General features: G+C 37.2%; 1 protein-coding gene across 2 annotated transcripts in view; it reads right to left on the bottom strand.

The window, feature by feature from the left end:
* Positions 1-12,154, bottom strand: part of trip12 (thyroid hormone receptor interactor 12) — a 75,126-nt gene that overhangs the window by 21,501 nt on the left and 41,471 nt on the right. For both annotated transcript variants that reach the window (XM_052096636.1, XM_052096637.1), the window contains 11 exons: positions 11,911-12,115; positions 11,736-11,836; positions 11,038-11,212; positions 7,383-7,524; positions 6,682-6,873; positions 4,188-4,339; positions 2,931-3,088; positions 2,777-2,850; positions 1,381-1,580; positions 994-1,121; positions 740-891 (listed from right to left, as the gene is read on the bottom strand). In XM_052096636.1, the coding sequence (XP_051952596.1) occupies positions 740-891; positions 994-1,121; positions 1,381-1,580; positions 2,777-2,850; positions 2,931-3,088; positions 4,188-4,339; positions 6,682-6,873; positions 7,383-7,524; positions 11,038-11,212; positions 11,736-11,836; positions 11,911-12,115 (1,679 nt within the window). The remainder of the gene's footprint in view (positions 1-739; positions 892-993; positions 1,122-1,380; positions 1,581-2,776; positions 2,851-2,930; positions 3,089-4,187; positions 4,340-6,681; positions 6,874-7,382; positions 7,525-11,037; positions 11,213-11,735; positions 11,837-11,910; positions 12,116-12,154) is intronic.

Here is a 12,154-nt window from a genome sequence, read left to right as displayed (position 1 = left end):
TTGCAGGCCTAGAAAAGTCATGGAAATGAATCAAATCTAAAAAAATATTACTTAAGTTTTATTGTGCAATATGGGATATGGGATATGGAATACTTTTGAAGTTATGCTTTTGGTTCAAAAACTATAAATACAATTATTTTTCATGCCTAAGACACATTAGGGGGAGTATTTAAAGAACTCTTTAAATACATTTTTAAATATCCAGAATTGATTCATTAATCAAATAAAATTGTGAATCGAACCGTTCTGAATGTGCAAAAGCACATTTTGAATTAAATTAAAAACCTATGAATCGTGAATCCAATCGATTCGCTTTCAACCCAAAGATTTACATCCCTAATGGGAAATTACAATTAAGCCTATTTTTAGGACCATTGTATTGTTTTTCCAATGTGACATTATTTTCAGTACAATGAGCATTATTCCTAATGCCGATTCTTGTTAGATTTTCCCTACTACATATAAGCAATTATTACTTTGTTAAAATAAAACATTAATTTATTACATTTTTATTTACAGTAAAGGCAGTACAATCAATAATATGCTGTATAAATACCTTTATGCATTTTGATAATTTCATTTACACCATGATAAATAAAAATAAAAAATAATTTGAAATTATTTGATGTTGAAATGAGCATGTTCGCGACAGATTTGTGAGATGCACCCTGGTAGATTGTGTTATATGACTGTGTGCTTCAGTATGTATAGAAGTGAAATATAGTGTGTGGATACTCACCTCGTACAGGTAGAACCAGTATCTACTGATGGAGTGCAGGACTCTCAGCAGTAAAATAACATCTATGGAAGGGTCATCAAAAGTGATGCCCTCTGGAGAATCACAGTTGAGGTACGACTCTAATGGGTTTGTTACACTGGGACACACACCCTCTGCAAAGAGCAAAAACATTTACACATATTAGACTTTGTAATCTGAACGTAGATGAAATTCAGACAATCTCTCACGACACTTCAAAAGGGTTATCTTCAGACCATGCCACAGTTCGTCCTGTTTCTTGGCATTTCGAGGAGATGTTTTAGTGGGAGCTGTCTGTGCACGTCCCCTCTTCCCTCCCACAGCATCCTTACAGCCCTCTTCATCCTCTCTGACTGGCTTATACCTGAAATATTCACACAAACATTCAAAAGCACATTAAATAGTGAATAGTGTACAAAACGTTTTGTTCTTTTTTTGCTTTTCAAAAAATAGGTCAGAGTAATTAAATAGTTAAAAACACAGCATTTGTGCAATTGTTGCATTTTTAAAAAACAATGTGACACCAATTTGCGCCTTATTCATGGAAAAGCTTAATATATAAGCGTAAGGATGCCAGCCTGCAGCTTCTTACGGAGCGAGCGAATGGTGTGCATGTCTCGTACCATATTGTGTGTGTTTTGGTCCAGATGCCAGCGCGTCCCAGAGGGTTAGCTTCATCGTCTGTGCTCTCTCTCTCTTCCTCTGCCTGTAAGCTGAACTGCCTGACGGCCTGATACACAGTCATGTTATATGGCAGCAGGTGCTCGCCTATGTAGAACTGTAGCCTGTGTCGTACACTCCCAGAATTCAAGAACTGGGCAGCCTTTAAGAAAAGGATTAAAGATCCACAGGGTTCATTTGGTCTTCATGGACAGTGGTTCTCAACTGGTTTTTCTATTGGACCAGATTTAAAACTGGACATCTTGTGGCTACCCGACACTGCCCCCAAAATGATTAATCATAGAAAAGTAAACAAAAAATACAATGTGTTCGTTTTAGCAAGAACTGCGTGGGCCCAGAATTATGTAAAGTCATTAACGTGACCCAGGCATGAAGATGAATTGCGCATTTTGAAAATGTTTGAAGCTTTTAAGATTTCGACAGCCAAAAATTCACAGCACAAATCATGTTTATCCTGACAACAACAAAAGATATGGAAATTGTCTTCTTCTACCCATTAAAATGTATAAGACTATTTATTTTGCTTTCCTAATTATGCACAATAATCAGTAGTTGCATTTTATCCCTTGCATTTAGCATTGCTTTGGTAATATGGCTATTTCAAATACAACATCTACCTCAGTGTATTTTCATGTGTCACACTACTTCTGCTATTTATGCATGAACAAAATTGTCACTTTTCTTATTCAGCTTATGTCATGTTAAAGGGATAGTTCACCCAAAATAAATTTGCTCAACCTCATGATATCCCAGGTGTGTATGACTTTCTTTCTTCACCAGAAAACATTTGCAGAAAAATCACAGATGGTCAGCATAAACGTCATCCATACGACTCCAGTGGTTAAATTAAATGTGAAAAAGATTAATATGCTGATAACCGGAAGTGATGATTTCGAGTTAAAATGTACTTAAATATTAATCATTATCGCACCAAAAGCGATTGTATAATTTAACTGCCGGAGTCGTATGGATGACGTTTATGCTGAATGTCAGTGATTTTTGGAGCTTCAAAAGTCAGATCACTATTCACTTACATTTTAAGGACCTACTGAGCTGAGATATTTTTCGATTTGTTCTACTGAAGAAAGAGAGTCATACACACCTGGGATATCATGAGGGTGAGTAAATAATGAGAATTAAAATTTTTTGGTGAACTATCCTTTTAATAATTTTGTATATTGTTGGGCCTAAGCAGTTCATGGGAACAGTAATGAATTTCAATTTGTATTTTTGTACACTAAACAATTCTGGTACCATGTCTGGTTGCCCCTTTAAAAAAAAAAAAAACACCATTCTAAAAATAAACAACTCATTTGAGGAAAACAAATTTGTCCATACCAGAGATTCATCTATTTCATCATCTGAACCATCATCATCACTATCTTCATCCTCCTCTCTGATTCTTCCATACCCTGAGGAGATACAAATCACTCATGTCATCTGAAGACAGCAGAGAAATTACAAAAGGATGTTCAGCTTGTTGTTTGTATACCTCTAACAACCAGATATCTCTCGATGGCCTGTACCAGGGCCAAGGGGTCAATTTTGACCGGTCCTCCCTTCCACTGCTTCACATTGGTGCAGTCCGGGTGTCTTTGCAACTGACACTTCAGCTGATGAGTGTTAAAGAACTTGAGTGCTTGTGAACCCCTGAACAAACAAACACATAACTTTCAGTATCAGACAATACTAGATACAATCCTCAGTTATCCTGAGCTTCCACTTGGCAGACCCATGATGATTTTAACTGTTTCCGGTTTCTGGTTTCGAGATGCAATGTGAAAACTACAGAAACGAGTGATCCAGATGAAGAACAAATGAATTTCAGGCCTAACTTGTGCAGTTGTTGGCTGTCATAACTAAAATTAGTTAATGATATACAAACACAAGTTTTTATTGTAATTTTTTTTAATACTTTAAACATCATGTTAGCCACAAAGAATATACGCTGATGCTAGTGGAAAGACTGGAGAGCAGAAACTGAAAACAGGTGAATCGTGGAACACTCGTGGAAAAAGTTGGATAAAGTTTGTAAAAACAAACTTTGATGTTGTCTTGATGTGAGACAGACTGACCGATAGATAGCATTCCGTTGGCCCATTTGAACACTACACCAATGTAAGTCTATTGGCCTGTTTCATGTGACATCACTGTATGTTCATGCTGCCATGTTTGTGACCAATATTCCATATACCTATATTGCACTGCACTGTGAGATGTGACAAAAACCTTCATCAGGAGTTAAAAGCAGCATTCATACTGACGTGATCATCACAGAGGTTTTTAATACTGTGACTAAATCAGACCAGAAAACAACAAAACATTTGTAACTTCTGAATGAGAGACGTTCACGGTGATGAGCTGGTGGACGTGTGTCCTCAACGGTCACACATCAGCCTCGCCGGCATACGGCGATTAATCGTGGAAAAAATATCTTTAAATGTCAGTGAAAGTTAAATTTTTTTTATCTCGTTTCACGGGTGTTTTTTCACTGTGAGGAAAAGTGACGTCGCTGAAACAGGTCAATAGGATTTTCGATCATCCTCTGTGCAAAATCCCAAAGTCTGAAGGTCTGTGCCAAGTTTGCAATAAGGTCATTGTTAATATATGTGGATTGGGGGAGATATATAAAGAGAAAAAGATAATGAAGAACATAAAAGCATAGCAAATGTTAAACAGAATAGTGTAGGCTATTAAAGAAAATGATAAATGTGTACATATGTGTATATATAAGTACAGTGGTCATTACCTGCTACCATTGCCATTGCCACTGGGAAAGTCATGCACTTTAACAGGAAACTGTTCCATCTGACTTAAGCAGTTGTTCATCTTGTGCACCAGTGCCAGCAGTGGTCCATTCTCTGTTGGGTCCAAACGCCCCAGATGTTCCTGTCCTGGTATCTGAATCACATAAAAAATGATTCACACTAAATCACACAACTGCAATCAAAACAGCCCAAAAACATGTAATTTTGCAACATGTGTAAACAGTAATTATAATAAATATATAAACAATTAAATTCTGCATCTCTGTGTTGAATAAATCATTGAAAAAGGCTCTTATTTATCTTAAAATAGGTTTGTATTTGTGCCATGGTTTAATTTATAGACACAGTAGGGGAGAGAGAGAGAGAGAGAGAGAGAATATCAAGGGGTGAGAGAGAGGAGACTGAGCCCAGGTTGAACCCTAATCCCCCATGACAATTCTATGGCCACACTTATCAATACCAGTCATCTCTGATAGAATGCAATGTGAATGTTGTACAAAGTGACATTTGTCTGTAACAACACTATCAAAGTGAACATCAGGCACAACAGCGCCGCTATAACATGGGCCAGCATCTTGATTGAATGGATCACATGACTGCGTCACATGACAACAAATGTGTCATCGTTTACAGATATATACCTTTGCCCTGTCCACACTACAACACAAAGACGGCATTTTCAAATTAATCCACATGGGAGAGAATTTTCAAAACTTTTCGCTGACAAAAACATTGTCTCAGTGTGGAAGGAAGGCATGAGAAAAAGATGAGTTTTCAAATGAAATGTAGCCTAAGCGGCTGTTGTTGAAATGCGAGCACACTTTCTCTGGACTGCAATGTACGCGTTACCCCGAGACCCCGGAGCTGATGAGAGAATACATATCAGGAATATATGAATGAATGAAGACACAAGAGGTCAATCGAGTGGATTTTGCCAATACCGATTAATCGGCAGATAGTTTTTAACAATATTTTATAGAATATCAAAAATATTTCTTATTCCTTCCTTACTATGATGGGCAAAGACAAACAGTCCCCAATGAATACCACATGCAGTTTATGGTTCAACCAAACTCCTCAAAATAACCAGAAAAATGAAGATTTGGTTCATAACTTGGAATTAAGTATAAACAAGCCCAAAACACATCTCTTATTTTGAAATGAAAAAATCATGAAACCATTCGCAACTATCTGGATAGATTTTTGCCGATAATGATAGTTCCAAAAAACAACTATCGGCCCTGCTTAATAATTAAACTCGATATAATCGGTCTACCTCTAGATGACATCACTCTATTCGAGTGATTTATACCAGAAGACAGACACATCTCACTCGCTACTGACCCTTCACTAAGCCCTGCCTTAAAAGCTCTTCTGACCAATTCTGTTTTAGCAACTGTTGCCCTGCCGCCATTACTCAGACACACATTACTCCCATAGGCTGTAATTGGAAAATAGCAAATGCGTGTCAGAGTACTTTTAAGTGGAATTTTTATAAATAATCCCAAAAAATGTAAAGAACATTGTTGCCGGGTCATTTGTAGTAGTGACATGAGTCCCATAGAGGATACCCACAGTGTTTTTCTTTTTTTAAATCTTTAAATATATCTGCAAAAAAGCATATTACGAATTAAACTGTCAGCCCTCATTCCAAAATGAACAATAACATCTGCAACGATACCTACATTTGCTCCGAGGTAAATTCATGCTAACAACTGAACGTTTATTCATTTATGTATAGATTCAAGCCATAGTAAAAGTGATAGTAAATAAACAGATCACAACATCAAAATGAGTGTGTTATGAGACGTTATAAACAGCTTTGTTCACTTGTGCTAATGTTATTAGATGTGTAATCACTATTAAGTGAAGTTTTTCTCTTTTTAAGTGTAATAATTGTTTGCCTCGATTCTGATTCACAGTCTCTACAGTTTTTAATCAAATGACTGTGTGATTTAACAAATTCTTTTACAAAAACATCAGATAAACATGCACTACAATGTCAATCTTCATACCAGCCCAAGGAAAAATATAATTCATTCAGTTCGTGAGAATATTTAACACGTTATTCATGGCAGTCACCCATTCATTCAAATGAGGAGTTCTGCAGAGCTTGCCAGAGCAAGCAACTGTAACTAATGTGGGCGGAGCTTAGCAAAGGGTACATTGATCACGTCATTAACAACAAGTTTAGTTCGGTACTCACTATGTGGAAATCATAAAAATTGTCACAAACGGAATTTTGGGGAGCTAAATCGGTTGTAGAATGCGGTTGTCAGTCTTGTAAATTACTGAACTGTGTACAGAACAGGATTTAGAACAAAAAAGTGAACTGACAACCGTATTTAGCTAGTGTTTATGTGGCTAGAATAATGAAACACACACTGACCACAAGGCCAGCACTCTGACAAAAGGATGATCCTAATACAGGTCTTTTAAAGTTTAATCTTCTCATGGGTTGTTACTGTGACTCACCGGGCAGCCAAAGAACACATGCAGGAACCTCTTGATTCTATCATCTCTGCTGATATTGTCTCGCTCACTGTTTGATGTCAGGTACAATAACAACTGCTTGACTAGTCCACTGTGCTGGATCTCAAATGATGACACGTCTGATTCAGATACAATACTGCTGATCTCCTCCAGACATTCCACACCACTGTCCACCTAAACACAAGTGCATAATGAACAGTTTATGAGAAATTATGCCACATTTCTAACCCTCTGATACATGGTGTTCACTAGAGTATGTGGATCTTAAAAATACATGTTTAACAATAAAAATATTTAATCGATTGACAGCCCTATAAACTATATATTTTAATTCCAGTAAATCCAGATGGGTAAAAATACTTTTCAAGAGAAAAATATGACTATTCAAGGTAGAAACACTTTAATGTGGGTATTGTGAATGCATTTGTTGATGAAACCCCTGGTTTGAAGTAAAAGAAAGAGGATATATTTCCTTTGTGATTCGTGCATCAGAGAGTAAAAAGAAATCAGTCCTGAATGTAACATTATTTAATTGATGTCACAACAAACACGTCTATAACATGAAAACTGTTTCTGTGGTAATAAAATTGTAACTTTGTTAGCAGAATAATGATGAACTCCTAGGATCGTTGGCTTTGTAAAGGCAACAAATGATATGATAATCACTTTATGTCAAGAGTTACCTGCAAGCTGAGCTGTTGTGTGGCAGTGCATAGTCTTTGCAGGACGTTCAGTGCAGGGTTGCTTCCATCTACACTCTCTGAATTGAAGTGACGCTCCACAAACTTACTGGCTTGGTCCTTTATCCAAGCCTTTATCTTATCCCTGAAAGTATACAAAAGCCTTGTCATTTTCAACTAGGGATGTCAAACGCACTGGTACTCAGTAAATACTTAAACATAAATAATGTACCCACGATTTTGAACAATAACAGTCACCCCTATGCTCACCTTTAGTTCTTTTTGTAATATAATTAGGGATGCACGATATATCAGCTGTCAATAATTATTTTCACTATGATAATGGAATTACCACCGATTTTTTTCAACAACAATGTGTTACAGTTTATTAACTCGCAGCCTGACTTCCTGAGGATTCTTTCCTTCAGGCAGAGACAAAAACGCACCCTTTTCCACTCATGGTTAAGATTAAAGGGGCTCCCTATATCTTCAATGGCGTTTTGGAGCAACGCGTTGGAGCGTTTTGCAGCCATACGCTTCATGCGACTGTGCGACAGTGCACATGCCCATACACAACATGTCTGGGCGGGCAAGAGCCAAGCTAGTGTCATTCTATGAGGATTATTTCAACATTTCTGCACTTTGTTACGTTGTTCTATAGCTGGTTTTACTCATATGCTGCAAGTAGAGTGACTCAAGATGGCTAAAAACACTAGCTTGTGAGTGAAACTAATGTGCTTGTTGTATTTTACGAGTTGAGACTTTTCTAATGTTATGACACATGAGTATTCGATCTGTATGATATTAACTATTCCCATTATGATGAATATTATTGTGATCACATTTAATAAGTTATACAGTGCAGCGGTCACAGACAAGTGCTGCAACAAGTGTCTGTGAATCAGACAAGCACACATACATAACACACACAAACCCCTGCAGCACTCCAGGTCTGGCTGCCATCATAAATATTACACCATGTATACAGAATTACGGTTTGTATTGTGTGTTTTGCTGTTTAATGTTCTTGACATGCTGTTTATTGCCTCATTTTGGTTAGCAAGTGATCAGGATTACTGTAAACACTCATATAAATGGGCACCATATAATTTATGCAAGTATATTGTCATTTATTTCTTATTCAAATCAGCATACAACAGTAATACAGTATAGGAACATTTACGGTTCATGTTACATCCGCCAAACCTTAAATACCAGCAAGTCTAGATTTCAAGCTTTTATATGACACATTTTTTTCAAAAGAGAGAGATTTTAATGAATTAGCAGGCAGTTCCAGGTTAAAGGATTCAAAATTCAATATTTTTTAAATATTAGTTATTGGTATTGTCTACAATGAACTGTGAACTACAATTATTGTGTTGGCCAGAAATTCCATATCGGTGTATCCCTATCTGTGTTTTACCTAACATGTTAACATTTTCTTTTAAATATATTTTTTTCTCTCCCCTTTTCTCCCCAACTTGGAATGCCCAATTCCCAATGCACTCTATGTCCTCATGATGTCATAGTGACTCGCCTCAATCAGGGTGGCGGAGGACGAATCTCAGTTGCCTCTAGTCTGACGTTGCTTTTTGAGGGTGCTACCGTGCAGACATGAGTGTGGAGGCTTCACTATATTCTCCACGACATCCACACACAACTCACCATGTGCCCCACCGAGAGAGAGAGAACCACATTATAGGCTACCTCTCCCTAGCAACCGGGCCAATTTGGTTGCTTAGGAGACCTGGCTGGAGTCACTCAGCATGCCCTGGATTCAAACTCACAACTCCAGGTGTGGTAGTCAGCGTCATTATTCGCTGTGCATCCCAGGCCCCCTCTTTTTAATTTCTGAAAGTTTACTTGAACACTTGTGTTCATTAGCATTAGAGGTCAACTAACCGTGGATTTTACAAACACCAATAATTAATCTGCCTCTGGCTCAATTCTATTCAAATGGCCTTTTACCAATAAAATTGTGTGCATCATTACGTTATTCTTAATTAAAAAAGAAAGTTGCACGAGTTTTGGTTTAGCAGAAAGAAATCTGCCCTTGAGCCATTTCCATATGGAATTGTGCGTATATCGCAAATTGTAGCTGATATTTAGCATCCCATATGTCCCCATATTTGTGTAAAATGTAGAGAGTATTGAGACAATTTATTGAAATTTGCTAGATTACGGTTTAATTTCACATAATTGCAATAGTAGGAAATATCAGAAGATGACATAGAATTGGAGAATTCTCCTGAATTAATATATGGACAATCCTTTCACATTATGTAATTTTATTTTGTCCCTGCAGAAAAAAATATGTTGTGAAACGTGGGTTTTGGGGTCCAAACAACAAATAAAAACCTCACACGCTTATTTCTTTTTCTTTTAATTTCTTGTGTAAATAAACACTTGATAGCATGAAATGCTTGAGAAACACTGCATTAGTCCATACATAACAACCAGCTTTGTCTGCAGTCATTTTTTTCCCCCAAAGAGATGTTGGAATTTACATAAAAAAATCTTTCCACCTCTTCCAAAAAACCACACGACCCCATTTAGCTCTGTATTTTTTGACTATCTATATCCATATACTAGTTTTAATTAATTGAATTACCCCCTTCATATCCCTTTTCTCTAATGTATATTTTTATCTGTATATTAGCCTAATTGTTTTGGCACTTTTGTTTAATCCCATTGGAGCTGAATTATATTTCTCTTTTTGTTTTTCTGTTCTGAAAACTCATCTGTTATTGCAATACAATACAAAATAAGTGCAATAAGTGCATAAGTTATTGATCAACATCCACTTCAGACACTTGGAGATCTTAAAAGACCATAAATGTGGCTTCCAGGCTGAACAGTGCAGAATCACAAGTTTTTTTTAGTTGTTTTTTTTTTTTTACCAGCATGTTGTCCAATCACACAGGATAAATACTGATTTATTTATTCCTGGCATTTTGGTAAAACACCCCATAATCTTTACCGGCTTGGGAACGCAGTCCATAAAAAGTCTGGAAAAACTTCCACCAATATTTTGTGTGTCTTTTGGTTTTAAAGAAATTGAGGAAAACTTGTGTCTCCTCAGTTCAAGTGTTCCTTTTCCGTATTGCTGCTTGTTTTAAGGACAAATGTGATGTAAATTCTGTCGTGTAACACTATATTTTTGGTTTAATTACATTTTTCTTGACAAAAAAATATTATGTCGACAGTTGTGAAATGTTTTCAATACTATGCATTTCCATCAGCTTTATTTTGATGCGTTATACTTTAGAACCCTCCAACAATGGCCACAGAAGAACAAAATAAATAAAAATAAAATACAAAAATTCTGCAACTATTGGTATAGATCTGGCATTGATCAGCACCCATGAAAACAAAAAGCAACTTTCAAATAGCACTGATTAATGGTTAATACTGATATATCGGTCCACCTCTAATTACCATTTTAGTTTTTGTTGTGGTATCAAAATGTGAAATTGTTTTGGTATTTACCACTGGAAATTAGATATTTAGGTGACAACACTATTTACCATACACAGAACATATAGCAGTGTATTAATTAAAAACAATGAGCTGCAAACAAGCTGAAAGGATGATCCATTCTAGAACACACTAAATTTAGAGAACTAGAAAATAAATTAAACCATGCGTGTGTCTGTACCTGTTATTGGACACAGAGTCCTTGGGCGGGATACGTGCCAGACCGCTGACCCCAGCTGTGCGTGAGGGCTCAGAGTTAGAGCTGTTGGTTTGGGCCCCTAGTTTACCCCAGGTCTTGGGATTCAAACTGGCCAGGAAGGAGGACTTGGGGGATTGTGTGGTGGTCGGACTCTTGGCTGTCAAAGTCACACATACAAACAAATAGCGCGATACATTTTAATGGCCAGGTCAAAACAATGTGATTCTTAATGATGTGTATGTTTAGAACACCAATCACAGTATAAAAGCTGTACAGTAGCCTGAAAAAGCATTAGAACAATAAAGTCACACTTCAAATGTATGAATGTAAATTGCATTGAACCCAAAATACCTAATGCAAAAGTTACACTTATTTCAAAGCACGCAAAACAGTCAACAAAATTATAAAAAATATAAACTGTTAAAGTATATGTATGCTTTCTGGTTCTCAAACTTGGAACATGACCACAGTTAATATGATAAACTATAGCTCTGCTAGGACACCTGTGTGAACTTGAGGGGAACTGACTTCAAACACTGGCACCAGTTGGTTAAAGGTCATTGCAAAACAGGCTCAGAAAAGTGTTGTTAGTGTGACTTCATCATCCATATACATTTTAGAGCCACTGTACTACAAATGCTCAAGATAAACTGATATCTAACGGCAGTGGTGCTGCCCACCTTGATTATCCACTTTTTCATCATCTCTGGGTGGGGAGTACTTGGGACGTCTTGGTCCTCTTTTAGGAAGGCGTTTTCTTTTCAGAACATCACTCAACCTACTAGAGAAAAGAGGGACATGTTAGTAACCAGGCCTGTAGACTCAGTAAAGGTGTGTGTGGGAGCGGGTCTGTACCCCTGTGGACTGAGGTCCAGTGAGTCTTCCATACTGTGCTGGAAGCTGGGGGAACCCAGGTCGGGAGTGACGTTAGAGGCAGAAGTAGTGGTTGCAGTGGTGATGGTGGTGGTACAAAGACTTGCCGTGCCACTCGTGCACGCTTTTGGAGGGCTGGTGATGAACGCCTCAGACTCAGACAGATTCTTTACCTGATGCATCACACCTGAACAGAAAAACCCACATGATCAAGAATTCAAACACA

Source organism: Xyrauchen texanus, chromosome 29 (genome assembly GCF_025860055.1).
Source record: "Xyrauchen texanus isolate HMW12.3.18 chromosome 29, RBS_HiC_50CHRs, whole genome shotgun sequence".
Taxonomy (NCBI): domain Eukaryota; kingdom Metazoa; phylum Chordata; class Actinopteri; order Cypriniformes; family Catostomidae; genus Xyrauchen; species Xyrauchen texanus.
The sequence above is the reverse complement of the archived record's forward strand: the minus strand, read 5'-3'. Positions and strand labels throughout refer to the sequence as shown.